The sequence below is a fragment of the Nothoprocta perdicaria genome, unplaced genomic scaffold (genome assembly GCF_003342845.1).
Source record: "Nothoprocta perdicaria isolate Ctin4 unplaced genomic scaffold, notPer1 scaffold_182, whole genome shotgun sequence".
NCBI classification, from domain to species: domain Eukaryota; kingdom Metazoa; phylum Chordata; class Aves; order Tinamiformes; family Tinamidae; genus Nothoprocta; species Nothoprocta perdicaria.
In genome coordinates, this window is record NW_020455005.1 from 90,327 (window position 1) to 113,276 (window position 22,950).

At 39.2% G+C, this 22,950-nt stretch overlaps 1 protein-coding gene across 1 annotated transcript in view; it reads right to left on the reverse strand.

Moving 5' to 3' along the window:
- Positions 1-453: 453 nt before the first annotated feature.
- Positions 454-22,950, reverse strand: part of AFG1L (AFG1 like ATPase) — a 60,407-nt gene continuing 37,910 nt past the window's right edge. Inside the window, 6 exon segments of the mRNA XM_026036621.1 lie at positions 454-1,244; positions 1,931-2,044; positions 3,508-3,648; positions 14,556-14,656; positions 14,913-14,983; positions 18,339-18,421. Coding sequence (XP_025892406.1) covers positions 1,116-1,244; positions 1,931-2,044; positions 3,508-3,648; positions 14,556-14,656; positions 14,913-14,983; positions 18,339-18,421 — 639 coding nt within the window. The 3' untranslated portion in view covers positions 454-1,115.

The following is a 22,950-nucleotide window of genomic DNA, read 5'->3' on the forward strand; positions in this document are numbered from 1 at the left end:
AAAGGCTTGGAAGTAGCGCAGCAATAGAGCTTGACGGAAGACCAGGAGCGACACGGGAACACATGGAAGATCCGAGAGAGCAGCACCTGGCAAGTTAAGAACCTCAGCGGYGCCTGGACGGGGTGCGGAGGCGCACGGCACCAATCCAGCAGCTTCAGGGCCCTTAAAGACTGGGCCAAACTCACCAGGAGGCCTCTCAGCCTTCCCATTTTGGGCTCTACAGCACCTCGACGTAGGAGGCAGCCTGTCAGGGCACCACAAGGAGCATCAGGGCCAGGCCGGGGCTTCGGGGATCCTCAGCATCTGCCCGGCCTCACAAGCGGAGGCTGCCATGGATAACATACACACATCCAAAATGAAATTATAAACATCCATAGCTTTTAAATACACATACCCACATGCATCTGCATGCATTAAAATCGTTTCTCAATAGCCCCTCTGTTGAGAAACCTCATTAAGTTAACCTAATGAATAAACAAAATCTCTGAAAGATACAGCAGATCTGCCTGAATTCCTATGTAAATGCGATCTACTCYGGAGTTTTCATAAATATATATTAACATTCCTTGTTGTAGTCACCCTCATGGGAATAACATAGTTAGCAGTTTACACAGCTGTAAGTATAGGCTTTGAGAAGTATTTGGGAACTGGTGGAGCCAGTAGGAGGCATTTCCAGGGTAAAGAGAAGGGATCAGAAYGGAAAAGCAGGAGCAGAGCAGGCAGAAGCAGGGGGCACCTCCTGCTTCCCACCCCCTCCGCCCTCCCCAAATCCCATTTAAAGGCTTTTTGTGACGCTATCATAGTGTTCTTTTGTCACCCGTGTTAAGTTGGATCCTCTGAGGTTTCAAGTATCCAGTTAAATTTATGGTGCGAATTTATGTTTTACAGAAAAGGAAATCAAAGCAAAATTTCATGTGGCCACAAATTAGTGGTACCCCCCCAAAAAAACCCAAAACCCACCTTACATCTGAAGCGTAAAAATCACGTGATAAAAACTAACATGGTCCAGAAGATAAAGTGCAATAAATCATTTCAGTTGTGCTAAAAAGCATTCCAATTCTGTAGTTTTATTTCCTGACACACTTCTTCAGTGTTCACTCATTTTCCAATTATACCTATTTTATGCTTCTGTCCCCATCTTTCCAGTACTGCTCAGTCTGCATTTCCGTGAGCCGGGAGATGGTTCGCTGGAAGGCAAAGATCTCCTCTTCTCCTGTGAACATGGAGAGTCCCTTGGCAGAATCCTACACAAACAGTTCCACGAAACTGTGAGGAACAGAGCTGCACCAAAGTCCCTCCTGCACAAACTGCAACACTGAATGCTACAGGTTGAACAAGGTAACAGGACACCAATGGAAAATACAGGTCACCTCCTATTTCAGCTAGTTAATCCTCTGAAGAAACATGGCAAAGCAAGACATTTGGTGACATGTTGACACTGTAACCAGCTATTTCCACTTTTCAGCTGACTCTAATTGTATGGGCTTTTGTCAMGACCATTTAAAAATCATTAAAAGCAACTACATTATAAAGGAAATGAAAAACAGAATAAGGGGCATGCAAAATAGCATTCTCCCTGAGAAACTGATAGCCCTGTATGCTCTAAAAAGAGCTCAATTATTTTTATTTCTGTATTTCAAGTATAAGAGCTACATTTAAATCACTATTTTCATAGGTGGCTGAACAGATATAACCATTAGCAATCAAAATGCCCCTAAAATTTAAAGCAAAATGGTTCTCTGTATTGTGATACTTTCTTGGACCATGAGTGAATAACCTAACATACAATTATGAGTGACAAATACACTACAGAAAAAGCAGCAAATCACTAGTTAAACGTTGACTCGATTTCTTTTCCTCAATTGCTGCTGTAATTATGAGACCCAAACCAATTTTGCTACAAAAGGGAGCCGATGTTAATACGATRTACCTGGCTCAAGTCCAGATCATCCATCAACACCCTGTTGTCCTCTAGCTCCCCGCTGTCACTCTCTACCAGGAACAGGCTCTGGAGAGGAGTCACTGCCGAACAAATGATCCGCACCTGAGAGAGGAAAAACAAGCAACGATATCACCACTTGCCTTTTATACATAAAGGATAAAATGCATCTTTTAGGAAAAGCAAACTTCTATTTACCACCTTGGTTTCTRTTTTCTTGGGGCTTTTTTTCCCCCAGATATTTTTCCTCTCTCTTACTTAACAGCKCTGTTCCAGATTTACTTGATTTAGTCACTTGGAATTTCAATCTTACAGAATCTTTTTCTTAATATCAACTCAAGTAACTTACTCAGGGAACAGCGTAACCACACTTCTAAGAGCATGCAGAATAACAGCTGTATCAGAATAGCTACAAAGAGTTCATGATCAAATTTACCTTCTAAAATAACAGCTATAAGATATTACTCAACAACTTCTTTTCCCTATTATCAGGATCCCTCTGGGTAGGTCAGTGACCTGCAGTGCCCTCTCACTGGGGGACCACAGTCACTTGTTGAAAGCATCCAGGCAAAACGTTTCCACTGCAAACAAAATAAGGTCTCTACAAATAAGCTCTTCGGATAGTTTTTCCACACAATTACWGGTTATGGGAGTTTCATATTTGTGTGGGTTTTTTTTTCTACTACAGAATGCAACTGCTTGCTGACGATCCTTAATGATAGTATGCAGATCACAAAAATAAGTATTTCTGACACCCTATCATTAATATATTAGTATATCCTCTATCCTTTTACTTATCCCATCCTACTAGAGGATTGGTGTACCCTCTAGAAACTCTCCATTTCTAATGCAGACAGCACAAAGAGTCTGGCTGACCAGAACAAGACGACTGCTGCGAGTAGTTAGAGCACATACCTCAATACTGGGCTGAATCGGGGCCTTTCTGACCATCTTGCCAGGACATCCTTGAAAAACCTCTATTGATATTTCCTGATTGCATGAATATTTAAGTGTGTGCATATATAATTGCAAATGGAATGGAGTTTAGTATCTTTCATTACTTAAAAAAAAACCCTTAAATATGAATTTGCCTTCTTTTTTCTTTGTTTTAACAGTGCTGATTTTGCTTCTGTGATTGAAACCTCTGTAAATCCCTGTGAAGTGCTGCATTTATCATTAGTATTCCATCAGCAGCTCTGCAACGTAAGGCAAAGCCTACGGGGACGGCTCCTCCCGAAATTCGCAGTACACCTAAGGATGCTGTTAACTCCTCCGCAGCCTCTTCAGGAGGGCACTTCCTGTCCAACTGTCCATACAAACTCAATTAAATTACTCTCAGAAAAACCATTTCAACTCAAGAAAGGCAAATAATCTCACGTCTATATTACTTAGGCTTAAGTACTTACAGAAACTACTCTTGCAACGCAGCCTTCTGTACAGTGCTAGTCCATTCTGCTTATGTTTTCCAAATTATTAATAAGCTATTACTTGGAAGTCAGGCTTTCTAACAGTCAGGTTTTAGCACTCCCAGTATTATTCCAAGACATCTATGACTGCTTAGTTCTCACCTTATGCTCATAGAAGGTGTCAATAAGCGTAATGAAGCGGCGTGCTTGGGTCCTTTTCGCCATGGTAAGCAGTGGTATGTGGCGCACAAAGACCGTGTCGAAGTGCTTGGATATTTCCAAGTAGTCACTGGCCCCAAGAGGCTAAAACAAGCAAACAAAAGGTTACAAATGGCAATCCCTAGCAGACTGATATGTAAACTCTGCATCCTGAAACACTACAACAATAGAGTGTGAAAAGTCCTAACTATATTCTCCTTTTTGTTCCACCTAATGCTTCTGGGATACTCCACTTTGCCCTTGAGGTACAGGTAAAACATGGGAGCTCATTCCTATTTGTTGGCTTTACCTGAACAATACTCAATTGCTAAAATCTGATTCCTCTGCATCCTGACATCCAGAGTGATGAAGCTTGARCAGAATTACCTCTATGAACTGTATCTGTAAACAGACTTAAGCCACAATGTCAACCCAAAGCATAAATACCTCGAGCAGCTATTAGCTCCTAGTATGGATGCTGCCTACGAGCAAAAGCTTCAAACAAAAACCACTGCACAGGTTAACTACTACAGCCCGACATAGAACTATGTTTGGTTCAACTAAAAATAATTCTTGTTTAAYAAAACCATATGTTCCAAGAACTGAAAGTAATAGAAAACAGACAGAAAGACAAACTAAATGTGGCTTCACCTGTAATGGTGAAATAAAAAGCTTAGAAGTACATTTAGTGCCTATTTATATGTCTAAACCATCAAGGGAAGATATGCACAGACAGCAGGAGCTCATGCAAGTATACATTCAAATACATTTGTTTAAAAGGACTTTTCATTACACAGAAGGTTTTTTTTGTGTATGATCTACCCTCTTAGTACTACAGGCAACATTTTATCTCGCACTAGTAAGTTACTGTACTTGGAAGAAATAAAGCTTCACAGACCTCTTTGCAAGTCCTGGAATCAGTCCCATTAGTTTTACCTGTTCCAGCACTTGCTGTACAGGATCTTGGATGCTTSAAGTACCGTGGTTGGAGACACTTCAGAGTGGGATCAGCAGTGCCTCAACTCTCTTCTTGACTCAAGAAATGCACTGCCCCAACAGGGCTATAAAGCACTGCAATACTGCTAAGATCCTGAAATCCAGGAAACTAAAGACATTTTATGCAATGGAAATAACCAAAGGATCTTGCCAAGGGCTGAATGTCTCTGCCTAACTAGAATCCTCCTTCAAGCAGTTACAGGGGATTCTTCTTGATTGTCAGYGATGAGATCAGGCTTTGGGTTTTAAGAGATGAGAATGAAGAACCTGTAGGAACGGTCTATGCAGAAGCCAAGGTGAGCCAAGTCTCAGCAGCAGAAATGCAGCTGAAACTCAGTCTGTTTTATCTGGCTCGGGTGGCCGCTCTTGTAGCCCTCCACATACAGGAGTACTCAAACCTTCTCCTAACAGCTTTACTCTTTAGAGTGTAAACTCTTTAACTAAACTCTTTAACTCTTYACTAAAGAGTAAACTCTAACTCTTTAGGTAGAGAGTAAACTCTCTAACTCTTTGGAGAGTAAAGAAAGACCTGACCATGGAGATCAAGGCAGAACCATAGAACGGTTGAGGTTGGCAGGGACCCCTAGAGACCATCCAGTCCAACCCCCTACTCCAGCAGGGACACCCAGAGCACGGGGCACAGTGCGGCATCCAGGCGGGTTGGGAAGATCTCCAGAGAAGAAGACTCCACAGCCTCCCTGGGCAGCCTGGTCCAAGACAAAGGTTTTTAATCTTACTCTGAGCAGTGACTTGTGACTCTCAGATGAGAGAGAGAAAATGACTCTGATAAGTAATTTCACTTCCCCCTCCCCAAAAAAAATGCAGACTTTGAGAACAGTTTAAATCCTGATGATATTCCTCCGACCATGATATGGGCCCAATGCTGTTCTCAATTGCTATACTTGCCCCGAATAGCCAAAGTCCCCCGATCACAGGCGTGTGACGCAGGGGCACCTGGCCTGCCGCTATTCAGTCAAATGGCTTCGGGGCCAACCACTCCAGCTTTAGAGATTTAGAGCTTCTGGGCTATAACCTGTATGCAGAATCTCCATTTAGGAGCAAAGTCCCACTGTTTCACCAGGCAGCCAACTCCTCCACAGTGAGGTGCTGGCAAGACATCCTCACCTTTGCAGCAGCATCCCCAGGCCCTTTCCCCCCTCACCTTGCATCAAGACACTCAGGAGTGGCTGTCTCCTGATCTCCAAAAAATACAGCTCACCAAGATGACAAGACTCGCAGCAAATGATCTGTAGAGATTTACTGTTACCCTCTGCGTAACACTCTGGGGTTGAAAGTTACTTTATGGACTTTATGGAAGATACTCTGTGTTAGTCTGTAGCATATTTGAAGGTATTACCTCTGAAGCTACAAACGAGGCTACAAATCCTCCTAATATTGATGATATATTAAATCCTCTCTAATATTGATATATTAAATCCTCTCACCAAATTTTTCACTCACTTAATCTGGTTCTATAAACATCATTCTAAAAATAGCTTATATTGTTTGGTGTGTGGATTTGGCATTGTCTGCTCTTATTTCTTTCCATCAATTTTTCATCACAWCTGAACTTGACCATAACACCCTTGTACTACAACTGTGACTTACTGCTTTATGCCAGCTCTTTCATAAGCTGTGCAAATCTTCTGCAATCAACATTAATAGGTAAAAAAAATCTTTCTTATATATTATTATTCCCGTATTTAAACATGTGTAGATAAGATAAAACTGTGGTCATTAACTCTGATGTCAGGAGCCAGTATTTTACAGGCATCACACTAATGCAAAATGCATTAGCACTAACCCTCCCGACAAAGTGTTCAGGCCACTTCAGCTTGCCTGACTGAGTTCTCACCTTCATTTGTTTTTGTTTCTCTGTCTACTTAATGCATTTTCAGCCATCAACATCTCAGTTCAAGTAGGATGTTTATTATTTAGAGCTCTCTGTGGACTGTATTAAGAGTTAGCTGTCTTCTGTTTCTAGTTTACATTACATTTAATTAAAGTATAAAGCATCCTGCTTTGACTCATCAGTGACAAAGCAGCTCATCTTTTAGAGATTGTCTGAAGAATACAAAGCACTTCACATATGTTAGAAAAAGGCATTTCATCTTAAGAGAAAATTTATGTTTGTTGGTGTTAGAAGGTATTGTAGGTCCAGTTCTAAATAAAACACTGAAAATTAGTAACTGACAGTAACCACAATTTAGCACAGACATTAAAATACTCTAAAAAATACTCTGTAAAAATAAACACAGTTCCAAGACTGTATAACATTTGCAACAGGGATATTAAGCGATGCCAAATGTTGTAAAGCTCTCCGTTGCCTGCAGAGGAGCCGCTCTCTATGGCTAGAATGGCTGAGGATTGAAATGCAGAGTTGGGGTCATGCTTCAAAGGCACGACTCAAGAGAAAGGGAAATCTGAGGCATGATTTGTGATGTGATTGCACGTTAAGTAAGAACATAAAGCTGTCTTAGTGAAGACATTCAAACACACCGATGGCAGTGCCTATCTACTGGAAAGCCTTGTGATCTCACAGGCAAAGATGAGGATTTCATTTAAAGCATAATTAATAAGCTGAGGATTTAAGGAAGAAGCTCTTTCTTACCAACTTTTACTGAAGATGTCCTGTGGAGGAGGAGATGTCATGTCATCATATATTTTAAAAATCGTATTAGAGTGCGTAGCGAGGAAAAACTAAAATATAATCGTTTTGGTGTGTGTGAACTAAGAGTCTGCATGAGTTGGTCTGCAACTTTAAATTGCTTTATTTTAGCTTGTCTGAGTGCCACCTGACATGATGGCTACAAAACTTGTTTGTTAAAATATTTGCTAATCGATCTATTGTTCCTTCTTTTAAAATATTCTTAAAAGTTTGTTTCAGCTACTCTCAGAGGCAAGATGCCAGAAATAAAGAMGCTGGTGACATCTCCAGTGGTGATCACACAAGCGAAAGCCACAGGGGAAGGAGRTGACACAGGCTGAAAAGTCAAACACGTTAGACAATAGTTGTGCCCTTCTGCAGGTCCTCTGTGTCAGCTATTTTCCAGCTTTATTGACACTTACCTGGTTTAAGAGCAGAGCAGGAATCTGATACCTATAAACACTGGGGTAGAAGGGATGTGGGTCAGGCACAGCCCCTGCTATCTCCACACCCCTCGCCTTAGAGCCCTGGTAAAATCAGATATTGCTTGGTCTTGCAGCAGAGATGTTTTTTTCAGAATTTTGTTCTTCTGACAATTAAGCTGGTTACAACTGCCAGCTCTTTTGCACTCCTGAACAATTTTATATTTCTATATATCAGTACTATCTAAAACTGAAGCAGCACCTTTTCTTTGCTGCATTTAGAGCAGRACGGTATGACTGAGGTTCTCGCCCAGCTTGGCTTTTTCCTGTGGGCTCTCACCTAGACTCTCCCAGCAATCCCYTTCTCTACCTCCTCTGCTCGAGTCTCACCCGCATGCAGATGAAGGCTGAAGGATTCCTTGATATCTGCTGACCGACTTTTATCCCAATGGAACAGAAACATGGAGTACACTGGTCTCACTAGAGCTGCTCTATTCATCACCAAGCAYAACCTCTCCTGCCCTGGGAGAACTTACCTGCTCAAGGACTAACACTGGCTCTGCTARGCTAACAACAAGGGGCCTATCAGCTGGCCAAATTTCCATCGACAGCCTGKCGGGACGACAAAAGGCAAAAAAAGGATGATTTCCATCATTTTATACGGTACCTAAATCCTCAAAATATTTCTAACAGGCATGATCAGGTATAATAAAARAATAGTAATAAAAGTTCTGACAGGTGTGATCAGGCTCCGAGAAACTCAAACACAGAAGTTCATGTGAAGTTCCCCTTAAATGAGCTACTAGACTACAATTTAAATGAKTATCTTGTGATTTCTAAGTCTATGAAAGAACCTAGATTATATGGAAATTATCATCCTGTTTATAGGTCTACTTAAGTATTGACATTTGCTATTAGATTTCAAAGCCCAGGGACATCAAAGCTTTAAAACTTCTACATTCAGGCAAACAAATGCRAAGAATGAAACCCTGGCAGTTTATATCTCAAAACCACAACCAATTTTAAAAATCTTGTCCATAAACATATAAAGGATTTCCTGGACTACAAGCCATGGCCTCTAAAACTGAAGAATTCCACTGAAGACAATACTAAAAGTTTGTGGGTTTTTGACTAAATTATTAAGTGTTTTTTGACTATATTAAGCGAAGTAGTCCCTGTTATCAGCAGAGGGCAGCATTTGCTACGCAGAAGTGAGAGGCTGTCTTGAAAGSCAGTAACACGGTGTGCCAGGCTGCGCTTACTCACTTAGCTCCCAGGGGAGGGATTAGACACATGGGATCAAGGTCCAAGTCAAAACTGCCACAATTAGCAGGTTTTAAACAGGTCGGCCAAAAAACATTGGAAAAAAAAGGGAAGGGCATCATGARTGTGAACTTAATGGGTAAACGCTGAGGAGCAAACCCGGATGTTCATGTGGTAGGGTGACTTGCACTTGCATGAGCTCGATTTTAGGACCTTGAGATTTAAATAGCAATGGCACATGACACTTCCTAAAAATTAGCCAATTATGTTTTGCAACAATTTAGCTACATTAAGAAATGTAAACATGGAGAATTGCAATATAAAATTTAAAAATTCCAGAAGACTCTTCTCGCATTACTGTGACAAGCTGYTCCTACAGCGTAACAAGAGCATCCATCCCTCCATATATGCACTCTGGCAAAAACTCAAATTAAATTCTTCCTTCTGGAACCATGAARGGTTATGGGAAGCCAACATAATAAATTCACCAAGTCTTAATTACAACATTTTTCATTCATGCCATGCTGATTACCAAGAACCTCATGAGCATTCGTATATGGCAGCCTCAGGAAACTCTAGGTAATACCTTCCAAAATATCATCACAACAATTCAGGGTAATCAGAAATGACTTCCAAAAACAACAGACTCCCTTCATTACACTCACTTATCTTAATTATCCTAAATCACTAAACCATACAATGTTTTCAGAATTATGAATTTTAGAAGAAAGAAATTTAACTAATATTAACTGCATTATTATGTATTGTATGATACCCAATTGTATCATGTTTTCTGTCAGAAGATGGTGACAACACAAGAGTATCTTCATCCAGTCTTTCGTAGTGTGTTTACCAGATAGGAAATGGGCAAAGAAAATTCAGACAGAATTAGTATCTACCTTCCATTATGAAACCAGATTTCATCTTAWAAGCTTCCTATATTCTCTACACTACAGGTTTCCATTCCAAATGGATGCTTCAAACTGATCATATGAATAGGAACGTACATCCGTGTGTGTCAGCACGTGTCTATTAGCAGAAGTTTCAGTCAGTTACTGTGAGGCTGATATGGACCTTGGTGCTCAAGTTAAACTTGGTTTTACTCATGGCTCAAAGAGGACTTGTAGGCCCATGCTGTGGACCAAGAATGTCAAAACAGGGGAAAAAAAAAAAGGTTGCACTGGTATCAGGGATACGTCTCACCTTTTTGTGAAGCTCTGCTTGAATCCAGGGAAGTTTTAAGTGTCAGCAAACTGTGGTGGGCACTCACTACCTAGATTTGCAGCAGTTAAAGATCCACCTGCCACAAGGGTGACCAGGTTGAAGGCAGGTGGCTACAGGCCACATTGTCCCGTCGGAGGGACTGGGCCTGTTGCCCGGAGCTGCTGCAGAGACACTGGCCACGCCAGGGACCTCGAGTCTCTCACCTGCAGATCTGGGGTAAGAATGGGAGCAACGAGGAAATCCTCCAGTTTCCTGAATTGTACAGACAGCTAAGTCTAAAAAACCTGTACAAAACTAAGTTTGGACAAAAAYAAAGCTAGAATGATACTCAGTTTTGAACTGAAACATAATACAAGGGGGCTTTGCCATTTACTTTACTGTTTCAAACATAAYTATATATATGTATACATTTTTTTTATCTCTATTTCTGTAGCATCTGGTCTTCATGATGTYCTGATACACCTAGAAATTAATTAATTAATGCCTCTATTTTTTTTTCTTGTGAAGGCAGCACTTCGTTAGAAATCACCTTTCCATCTTCTTTTTGATAAACTCAACAAATTGAGCTCTGAAGTCTTTAATTTGATTCTCCAAATTCTCTAGCTCCAATAATTTTTGCAGCTTTCATGGCTTTCCCTTGTCTCTTCAGATTTTTTAATGCCTTTTCTAAAATTCTGACAACAAAACCACTAGCTCCATCAGGACATTGCCTATTGCACTTGGCATCCTTGTTTTCATTTCCTCCTCCCTCCTGTCATACACATGGYTGCCTTTGGATTTGCAACTAATTTGAACTAGTATTTATGTTATATTTGAAACTGTTGGAAAGAAATTTWAAAAAAAAAGGTATTAGGAAGATCTGTGGAAGTTCATTAGAAATGCTATCCTCAACAAGAATCCTTTGCTAGCGTTTCTTTTTGTATGTTATTTAGCTAACTTCTCAGTCCATTTAGTCCAGTGTTGACATTGCATAAKGCCAATATTTTAATAACAATGGAAAGTATAAAAGTCCACCTTTTTGACAAAATTAGGCAAACAGGAATTCTCTTTGTTTCCATTTTTAAAAATGGTCTATTGTCTGAAACTAGTGATTGACAGTCTGTAGTTATCCAGGTCATCCTGCTTGTGCAGCTTTGGTTTGCTTGTTTCTTTTTTAATATTGATATATTACTAACACTCTCTAGCACTCTGGACTTTCTCTTGTATTCCAATATTTCTGAAAAACAAAGAATGATCAGAGATCTCAAACTTCTTTTCCAGGTTTCTGGTGACTTGAAATCTATTTGCAGGGTATTTTTTTAATAYGCTCTACAGTAATTAACATACTGAAAATTATTTTACTACCTTTAGCAAAACAAGTATTTCATTCTGCTTCATTTTGAACACAATATTTTAAGAAAACCCTTTTCACTTTTCCACAAAGCTATTTAAAGCTTAGCCACCTCCATCTAGGAATAAGCCAGATAATATTCAGATAATTAAAACTGTATCAAAAATCCCAGTTTACTTTAGAAACCTTATATGTGGGCATGCGTGGCACTTTTCCCTTACCTTTAGCTTCTCTAATTTTTCTGCATTTCTTAATTAGTTGCCATTCATTCTGTACTGTTTCATTCTCTCTTGACAGTGACGCCGGGTATCCTTTTAACATCTTCTTCCTCATAAAGTCCTTCTGATTCATATTTTTTTGTTTACACTTTCCATTCCAGTTAGTTTTGGTCATACTTTCCTTGTGAGTTTGAAAATCACTCTAAACCCTCAACTGGGCAATGTCACTATTTGGAACTACTTTTTGGTCATATTGATCATAAGAAAATTATGAAGAGGGTGCCTGAATAACCACAAATTTATAGATGAACAAATCACTACCTGCTACCATAAAGCAACTCCAAACAAAAATGATCTTGTACTACATGCAGGACTTTTTATGCTAAATATAGGGTGTCATTTTAGGCTAATTACATTTTATGGAGTTTATGGGTTTTTTTTTTCTGTATTTCATCCACATTCATTTGTGTTTCAGATGCTCTTAACAAACCAATTTCAACTGCACACATCTACCCAGAGCACCCTCCTGGCGGCTACAGGTTCCAGCTAGGACTCACATTYCCCATCAGCCTCCATCCACACAATCTGTTTTCCCACAGGACTTCAACTGCCCTCCAATATATTCTATCTTCCTTCTCATTACACATTCCTCGAGCCYCACATTCTGCCTGTCCTCCTTCCACTGTTGGGTTTATTTTTCCTTTTTAAGATAGAGGCACTTGAGATGCCCGCCAATTTTCTACCATCCAAACTATAATCACTAACAAATACCTTACAGCTGTATCCCCTGCAGCTTTCTGCTTTTAGCCATCCACAAACAGGAAGATTTATTATCCAGATTGCATCAGTAAATTTAAAGGACTTGATATTTCTAGACGTGAATGCCTTCTGATTTGGGGTCTTGCTTAGTTCTTGGTTTGGTTTCACTTGGTTTTGGCTGCAAGTCATGTGTGCGCTCTTTGGGATCCTACCTAATTTTCCTTTTTCTACTGTAGCATCACTGGGAGCGACTTACCATTTTGTCAAAAAAAAAAAAAGTGTTTTATACAATTTTCCAACAAAACACTGGAAGATTTTAGGCAGAAGAAACACAGGCTGGGGGTTTGACAACTGAATCCATCCTGGACTTTTCTTTTGCCTTTAATGAAGAGTTTAAAGGACATAGGGAGGGGAGAATGAAGCAAAATGAAAGAAGAAATAGCAGTTAACTCCAAATTTCTCAGAGAATGTTATCCAATTTTGCAACTTTCCAGATTCCTAATTTTAAGGGGCTTGATTCACTGAAGGGTTAAACTCTTAAAAGCAGTTCAAGTCAATAGTAATTTCTTATTATATGTATACATACAATGCTAAACAACTTTACAAAAATGAGGTTAGAGGCACCTCAAGCCAGCCACTCAAATCAAAGAATTTTGAAGTTCTTAGTTAACTTCTCTATCTACRAAGTGAGCACAATCATATCATCTCACCAATACCTTAAGATTATATCTGTGGAGATAAACCAGTGATCCAAAGAGAAAAATCAGGACAAACCAAGAAATTATATGTAAGAAATTGTTTGAAGGCAAAAATGAAGGCAGTCATAAGTAAACAGAATAAAGTATATTCACAATGATTGAGGAGGTTGTTACTTTGTCAWTTTTCAACTCTACATATGTGATTATCCTATTAAAGACTATTTTAAYTGATCTGAAGAAGGTATCTGAATAAGATAGCATAACTTCCAAATTTCTGAGTGATCTACATTACAAGACTGTTTATATGCGCTTTTTTTTCCCTCCTCAGTGTTGCCTCCTAAGAACTCTTGCTTGTTTTCATGGTAAGCCAAGCAGCTTAAGTCCTTTACACCAAAATGTTCCTGACCCCACAGTTCCCCCCAGATCAGCACCTTTCAGAGAACGTCTCATCAGCAGCAATTCACCATCCCATGTAACTCTGAGAGGGACATATTAGGCTAAGGAACATGCATGTGCTCACAGCATTGTCACACTACCTTAATACTTTCAGAGATACTGTAACACACCTAAGAAAAAGTCTCAAAAATTCTAGTGAGCAGTATGTTGTTCTATGTATGACACATTTCCTTTCACATAAAGGTGAATTGGATTTGTTTGAAAGTAAAGATCAACAAAACCCAAACTGATGACCTGAAACACAGCCAGTGAATTTCCTACTCAAATAATTAGAACCTCTGTAGCTACATGCAAGTGAAAACATGATCTTATAATTAAAGAAGTGTTTAAAATCCTGAATAAAAGATGCTATAAGCCCATTTTAGAGTTGTGATGGCTTAACAGCAACTTCAGGGGTCAAGAGAGAAGCTGCTGCAGCAGAGCTCAGCTTTAGAAGGCCTTTAACCAAACCAACTTGGGGTCACAAATACACACAGTATTTCAAGGATCATATCCCAGCTACAATCATGACACAAACATATCAGTGAAAATGGTGGTATTTAGCAATATTTGGGGATATTTTTGGAAAGGCGTGGGATTGAGCAGCATGTCTGCAGCTATCCGTGACTAAGGCATGCAATGGCAGCAGCATCCCATTACTCCACAGGTCAGGATCACTACTCCTTTGCTTGAGCACCAACTTCAATCCCAATTTTAAAATGAGTATTTGAATACCATTTACAATTTGATACACTGTGACTACTCATACTCCATCAGCAATGTCACACTGGACACAACTATTTGGATTTTTCAAGGTAATCCATGATATAATTACAGTGAATTTACTGTATCATTAAAAGCAAATGACTTCTTTTGGGGGAGGTGGTTCTTTTTGCAAATTTAGAAAGCCCTTTCAACTTGGTATGACTTAGTGTGACAGCAAGGGGGGATTTATGGTTTTCCTTATTTACCTGTGAGAAGTCTGAGCGTTAACTGATCTAGATTTGCCTGGGTACTCACTCTGTCACACAGCTCTTCAAATGTGAAGTCTGCGATGGTTCCACACGCTTTATTCAGCCTCAGCTCTCTGCCTTGCACTTTCAGAATCCTTGGTCTAGTTACTATGGGAACACGAACAAAGACTCAATCTTCTCTGGATAATTACTATAAAATTCATCTCTTACAGATAGGAAATGCATAGCTTGATGAATAATAGCACATGATTCAACACATAAATTAGACAAAATGCTGATACAATGACTGCCACTTGAGTGTGGCATCAACCCATATACAGCAATGGAACTTATTAATTGGTCAGTGGAGATTGGGCATTGTGTTCTAAATGTATTCTCTTTCAAGAGAAATTAACTTACGTACAATCATTTTGTTTCTGAGCCAGCTCATCAAACAACTTATCCATGACAGCCTCCACATCAGCTTCACTTGTGCTACAGTGAAAAGAATAATAGAATATGAAATTAATAACACTTGAAGCCAACATCAAACAGCTGCCTGAGCCTGCTTAGCTTTTTGCCCATAAAAAAAAAAGAGAGAGAGAAAAAAAGAGAGAGAACAGGATGTTATGCTCTAAATCCAAACATTAGATTTAGAATACACTTAAAAGTAGAGAATATTAACTCTCAGGTAGATGATTCTGCCTTATTTGCATACACTGAAAGACTTCAGTGTTTTGAGCTGTTTCCAGTAATGAGGCAATACAGGCAGAGCAGATCCATTAACACTACGTGTACACAAAGAGAAAAGGCTTCTGGCTCTATCTTGCATGCAAAATAAGAGCAAAGAGGCAAGGCAAGGCAGTCAAGCATCTAAAGAAGTATCTTTTCAAATTTCCGAGCAAGGACTTTGTGAAATTAAATATTGGAGTAGCTTTCTGGAAAAAAAAAATCAAGTCAACCAACTCTATCAATCAAACACAATTTGCAAAATTAAACTATTAAGTTAAAATACTGGAATAATCTCTGCATTATTTTTTTTTCTTTTTTTCTTCTTTTTATTTCCCCAGATGTGATCAGGAAAAGATCAATCACAGCCAGGAAAGCCCCACAGAAAACATCTGTGCTCAGAGCCTAAGCAAAGTTCACACTCATATCCACAAGAATCCATAAGGATTACAAACCATTGACTGAAGAATATTTTTCATCACCATAGAGTTTTTATGGCCAGCAATTGTATACATYGTTCGTTAAGAAAGAAGATAAATAATAATATAATAATAAATATCAAACTGAGTTTGAAAACCAGGTATAGTAAGTTAAAGCTACAGTATACTATATTTAAATAAAACTTTGCTAAAGTTTAACACAAACTAGATTATACAAAATTCAACTGACTTAGACCATGGACGCACTCAAGTTGCATTGCTTAGCATAGTTCACACCTTATTTAGAGGAGGTCTAGATGAGCAACATGTTATACAGCAACTTTCCTCTTCATTAGGCCCTAGACACCTTAAAACACAACCAAGAGAACTGTATTTAAGCTACTTCTGAGCCCAAGATGAGCTACAGCAAAGCTGGTATGAGTAACATAATGTGGAAAGGGGGAAAAGCAAGGAAAAAAGCAAAAAACCCCACAAGTGTTCAGTAAATGACATTTCAAAAGCTTAAAAGGCCTTTTCTGAATAGGAAATTATAATGACTTAAGTTTATGTAAATTAAAATTATAACTTCCTAAAATTTTTCTCTGTTACCACTGATATTTCAGCAGTGCTTTCCTGTGACAAAATGCCAACTGAATAGGAATAGACAAAACCAGAAACAAGTCCTCAAAGGGGAAAGAGCATGTCTATATCAGTGTATGTACTGTACGAAGAAGTTTGATGTAAAGGCTACAGGAAGAAATGCTCAAATATGGTGTCAGGAAGATCTGTTCAGAAAACAGGCACCTGAGACTGAGATCAAGGGATTTGCTTTGATCRGGAATCTTGCTATTATGATACATTCATTGTTTTTTTTTTTTTAAAAATCCTCTTGTTGATTCCTAATCTGTGCAGTCTTTTCTTCATTTAAAATATAAAACTAGAGATTGGTTAAAGCTGTTTTAACATCATCTGAAAGCAAAGCAAAAAAAAAAGATACTATATTCATTAACAGCAGTATGTAAACATGCAGGCCAAGAACATTTTCTTCTGGGGAAAAGATTGAAACAAATTTTAAAAATCTGTGGGAAAATATTTTGCAATGCATTATTAAAAAAGAGGGAAAAAAAAAAACAGCCAAAAAACCAAACAAACAAAGAAAAAACCCAGAACATTAAGTTGGGTGGTGAAGGATTGAATATCCCAAAGAACAAATCTGAAAAAAACAAATGCAATTCTGCCAAAGACAGATARATTGAAGGAACGGAAGATCAAACAAGTATCCTATTTCTGAAGTATTTTTCCCCTTTTTTTTCACTGCTCCCTCCTAGTGCATTGTATGAAGAGCTCTAGAAACAACTAGGATCCTCCCAACAACAGACCAAGGGACAGACTGAAACAAGCAGGATCCTCCCAGCAGATCTTCTGCAGTGGAACCCCAGGCCCAYGGGACGCTGCTCCTGCGGCCTATTCCCGCTCTCCCTGCTCTCCAGGAGCTAAGGACATAGGGCCACGTTGGGCAAACAGGAGCTCTAAGAAAACATGGGGAAAGTTGATYAAAGCAGCAGGAACCAGGGAAGAGTAAGAAGCAAGAGTTAGCTCTCGGGATGCAAGGCATACTGAGCTTATAGGGTCACACCTTGTGGTGGATACAAACCTCTGAAKACTTTAACATACGTTTTTGTATATAGAGAAGGTTCTCATTGCCTTCTGGAATAAAAAGAATTGAGCTGGTGCCTACGCACGCGCAAATAACAGGGGAAGATGGGAGACCTTAACAGTTGTAATAAGGAATTACATTTYGGGACATGCATAGCAAGGAAAATGAGGAAGAAACCAGCATTTGGTTTCCCATTTTATAAAATGCACCTTTCAGAAATAATTCACTGTTTTAATTTTACTAGGCAGCACTTCCTTTTTCGCACAAACAGCTACAATCAATAGGTCAACAGGGCATATTTCACCTCAAACATCCATCACCTCATTAAAAATACTGTGCCTTTATTAATGGAAACATGCATTATATTTAAAACAATACTAAACATTCTACTGAAATATACTATGATTATAAACCTCACTTTAAACTATCATTGAGGTTATTTTAAATCAAAAAGATGTTTTCATCATATAGAAATATAACTGAAAGAACAACTGTAAATGTATTCTTTAAATATATGTTTTATTTGCAAATACAGGCTAAAGAGATAAAGTAAATTTGTCATGATAAACAGAAACAATTAATCTGTCAAAATAAGAGTTTTTTAATCCACTGCACTGGAAACACCCAACATTAACTGAATCCTTGTCATTGGATTTCTATAAATACTTAATTGCTTAAATACAATAAGGATGTTCTTCTATTATAAGAGAATTGTGCAATCCTTACAAGAGGATATTCATTACTTTCTAACCATCTGTCACTTCAGTTCTCCAAACACCACACCTCCCCAAAAAATCTAATTAGTTTTTATTCAGTCACACACTATAAATGATGCTCATGTGGATACTGAAAATGTAGTTTAATGAAGTTAATATCAAGGCATAATGGAAGGCGGTTTGCTGAACAAAATGGACCAGAAGGCAGAGAAAGGAAAAGTCACACCCTGCTAATTACATTAAACATTTTTTCATTTCCTATTGACTAGGAAATTAATGGCTAATAAGGAGGAGGAGGAAGGCAAATGCCTCATCACAGATCAACTTACAGGTAGTAAAGTTTGCCAGCAGCAGGAAGCACTCGTTTCCTGTAGTCTATTCCCGAATCCAGCTGGACTGTGCTGCAGTACTTCTACGGAGACAAAACAGAACAGCTTTCCTCAAGTCACTGCTGTGTTTGCACGGTCTGTGTTAGAGAGAGGACACGCGGTTGGGATGAACCATGAGCACGAATCATCTAGAGCACCTGGGCAACAGCTAGAAAGCTGAAATAAGACCACAGAATTAAGTCGCTTTTGCAGTTATTTAAGGCAAGGAATAAGCTAGAAGTCATTCAAATACTCGAATGTAATCAACTTCAAAAATACAATAACCAGAAAATTAACATAGACTGGAAGCAAGAGGAATGAAAGTAGGATGCACATTTATAGTTCTCTCTGGGAAGTGCTTTATAAGGGGCAGGGGACAGAAATAATTGCAACGTGAAGGGATAAAAATTTAGAAATAGAAAAATTAGAAGCAACGAATGCCTAAAAGGCCATAATCAAATTCCAGCAATAGAGATGACTTTTTTTTTTATATCTGCTAAAAATAATTTTATCTTCTCATGCTACTAAGATGATTAAAATGGAGTCGAATATAAATATATAAGCCTTGCTACAAAACGAAGTAAAGTCTAACTTGACTCAGAAAAGAAGCTTCTGTTTCACTCTTCTGCTAAAAACCTTCATGTCTCTGCATGTGATACAGATGGCACTGGTAAGACTCTGAGTTGACTGTCACAAGAACTGCCCATGCTAGAAAACGTGAAACCAGAGGTTGCATTTTTCATTTCAAGACCTGATGTTGGTGGCAAAATTCCCACTAACCTCATTCGGGTCAAGATTTAGCTCTCTGGCAAAGGGAATATATCTCTGCTTACTTCGTTATTACTGCCAATATATAGCTTCATGGGGGTATATAACTACAAGCAAAAGAATCTATAAAAGAAAGGGAGGAAATGTTTTATTATTTAAAGACATCTCTCTAGCTATGACTAATTTAATTAAAGCAATGAAACCTCCTTTCTACAGGTAATTCAATACCATTTAGCAATCGTTTCAGATTGCAGCAATCCCAACTCTACTAAAGTAGCTTACATCACTGCACTATGAATGATCGGTTTCTCTCTAAAACTCTCATTAAAACTTCGTATTTTGTATGTCAGAAATTTTTCAAAGCCTCCTTTGTGAGGGTTCAGATATCAAAATTGTAAATGTCGCATCTCCCTGATAACAACTACAGGGGGGAATAAACAAAATAAAACTTATATTTAACTCCATAGGTCTTATTGATCATAAACACACGCAGGAATGACTGTGATGACTCACTGCATTAATTTTTTGCTCTCATCTAATAGTGAAGATTTTATACATATTTCATCCCTACATATTTCCTGCAGAGATACACAGCTAAAAATACAGAGGAAAATATGAATCATCCTCACAGCATAAAATCCCTGGAAAATCCATGTATTTTTAATTCTAGTAAGTGAAAGAGTCCTGTTAATCAAATTGTTATTTTGGGGCTAAGGCTACTGTAAACACGACAGCATTGATGCTACAACATTATTATAACCTATTCCCTTTCTGCTGGTGAAAAACAGCCAAAAAGTACCACAGCAGCAGAGGGAAAAAGAAAAAAAAAAGAAAAAAAAAAAAAAAAAAGGAAGTTACAGGGTCATTTAATAATATGCACAGGGGAGACAGAAAAGATGTTTCTCTCTTCTTGAGAGAATCAGTCTGGTAGTCAAGGCTAGAAGTTTCACAGCAAAGCTGGTTTATTTTGCTTTTCCTTGACAAGCAGTACCAAGCATCTTTCCCTCTAGTGCTTTACTCTTCTGAAGAAGTAGATGAGCTGTTATTTCCTTCATGCTGGTAGAAAAAAATACTGACTACACAGCTATCAGGACTGAGAGGTTATTCAGGTTAACTTTATTCAGTCCCACCTCTCTGGCTTTGCAGAACAGTCTTCAGACTGATTCAGAGTGCTGCGCTATATCTAGACTGAAGAGTAAGAACAGAACTACATATACAGGTACGTTTGAGAGAGGGGCAAGGTTATTTTATAGCTAAGACAAGAAGATGCACTTGAAGCCACTGTGGTTGGTTTAAATGTCCTGTGCTGCTATTAGTATAGGTGCTTGTGCACCTATAGTGCATACTAGTGACTACAGTGTAAAGCAGACGTGCCAAACACTTCAAGTCCGAGCGCCAACAGGCTGAAGTAGGCAGGTCACTGAGGTGTCCTGAGGTGTGTATATATATATATATATATATATATATGTATACCACACACACATATCTATCTGTGTCAACACTCATGGGCTACAATCATAGCCCACCTGTTTCCTGCTAACAAACTTACCATGGCTTAAATGCCACGACAGTCTCGTATGAATGAGTCCATGACAGCCAGTTCTGGAGATGGTAAATGCAAGTGTAAATGCTGTCAAATGTAGTTACAAAGCGGGTGCATTTCTTCAGTCTTCCTTCTCTTTTTCCTTTATTTAAAATAATTAGCATTATTGCCACTTAGCAAAAATTGCTCGTGTTAGTGATACTACTTAAGAAGGGCCTATGTACTCAAAAGCTTACCTAAGTTTTTGAGTCTTTTTCAAACTACAGGCAGTTAACTTAATSGCAGATACTAATTTTCCCTGCAATTGTTATCTCCTATGTTTACAATAAGATACTGTCATTGATTCTAATATGTTGTGACATTACTTAGGTTATTTTGGAAAAAATAATTCATTAAACAGACACACATCTGTGCTATAATTCATTGCACTCAGAAAGGCAGTAGCAGCATCCAGTTCAGAGGTAATATAGAATACAGTTATTACAGTCCTYCTTTTTTTTTTCTTCCTTCCTTAGGAACATGAAGAAACAGAAAAATAAAAATCTGATGCACAGAAGTGACAGCACCACGTAATATAAACATAGCTGTAGGAGGCAGTTTGCTAGAAAAAAAAAAAAAGAGATACTGGCTCCTTTGAAAGATACTCGGTATCTTACTATTCTATTCTTTGGATGCTTCCAACTCATTTTCCTATAGTGACCAAAATGAACTGCTACTGTTTCTTGTTATTGTTTTAGTTTAGTTTTGTCCTATTCTTTAAACACACTTCTGTTTTTCAAATCATGATTCTTCATCAGATTCTTAGATTTTACTTCACATTCCTAGCATATTTTTCACTGATTTCTCTCTCCAAAACCACTGACTTAAACCTCAAAGGTATTTTGGTTCGTTGCTTGAGTTGAGTTGTGGTTTTTTTGCTTGTGTTTTTTGGGGGGGCTCTTTTCTCCTCTCCAAGTTGATGCTTTGTTCAGCAAGTTACTCCAACTGCTGCCCATCAACCTCTGTTCTAAATAAACAGAAAATAACCATAAGATTTCCTACTCTCTTTTTAAAGGGTCATGCGAATAAATATCTACCAGTGTCCATCATTAATTATTTTTATGGAGACAGTTCCACAGTCACTCATACCAATTCTATCAGGCGCTACTAGATATGCGCAGACTAGATGGCCATTAAAAATAAACATTACAATCTGTGCAGCAACATTCTCCCAGGAAATGTTTCTTTACAATACAATTGYCACTGCTACATTATAAGCTTTGTAGGATAGGAATAACCTTAAGAGAATTTCTGACAGCACTGCACAGATATATAGGTGCTACTAGACAATAGCACAACAAAACCAATCAAACAGAAAGCATGAATAATGAAACCAGTCATAAAATGATAATGTGGAAGAAATGGGTACAACAAAATAGCCTAAAAGCAAGCCCTGGCACTATGCATAAGCTCAGCTCTTACTCTTCAATGCACAGAAAGGTGGGTACCACAACGGCATCACTGAACTCAAAGACAGCAGTGGGAGGGTTGCTTGCCCTACCAGGCAATAGCAGCAGCATTTGCATCCCTGTGAACAATGTATGGTGGAGAGTGCTAGGCAGAGGGATTCACAACAGGTTTATCTTGAGCAAGGCTTTTGACACTGTCCCTCACAGCATCCTCCTGGGCAAGCTCCAAAGGTGTGGGATAGATGTGTGAACAGGGAGGTGGATTAGGAATTGGCTCGATGGCAGGGTGCAGAGAGTGGTTGTCAATGGTGCGGAGTCCAGCTGGAGGCCTGTACTTAGTGGTGTCCCCCAGGGGTCAGTTCTCGGTCCGGTCCTGTTCAACTTATTCATTAACSACCTGGATGAAGGGCTGGAGTGCTCCCTCAGCAAGTTTGCCGACGATACCAAACTGGGTGGAGTAGCTGATAGCCCTGAGGGCTGTGCTGCCATCCAGAGGGACCTGGACAGACTGGAGGACTGGGCGGCGAGAAACCTCATGAGGTTCAACAGGGGCAAGTGCAGGGTCCTGCACYTGGGGAGGAATAACCCTGGACACCAGTACAGATTAGGGGTGGACCTGCTGGAGAGCAGCCCCGCAGAGAGGGACCTGGGTGTCATGGTGGACGACAAGTTGACCATGAGGCAGCAGTGTGCCCTGGTGGCCAGGCAGGCCAACGGGATCCTGGGATGCACTAAGAAGAGCGTCTCCAGCAGGTCGAGGGAAGTGATCATCCCCCTCTACTCAGCCCTGGTGAGGCCACATCTGGAGACTGTG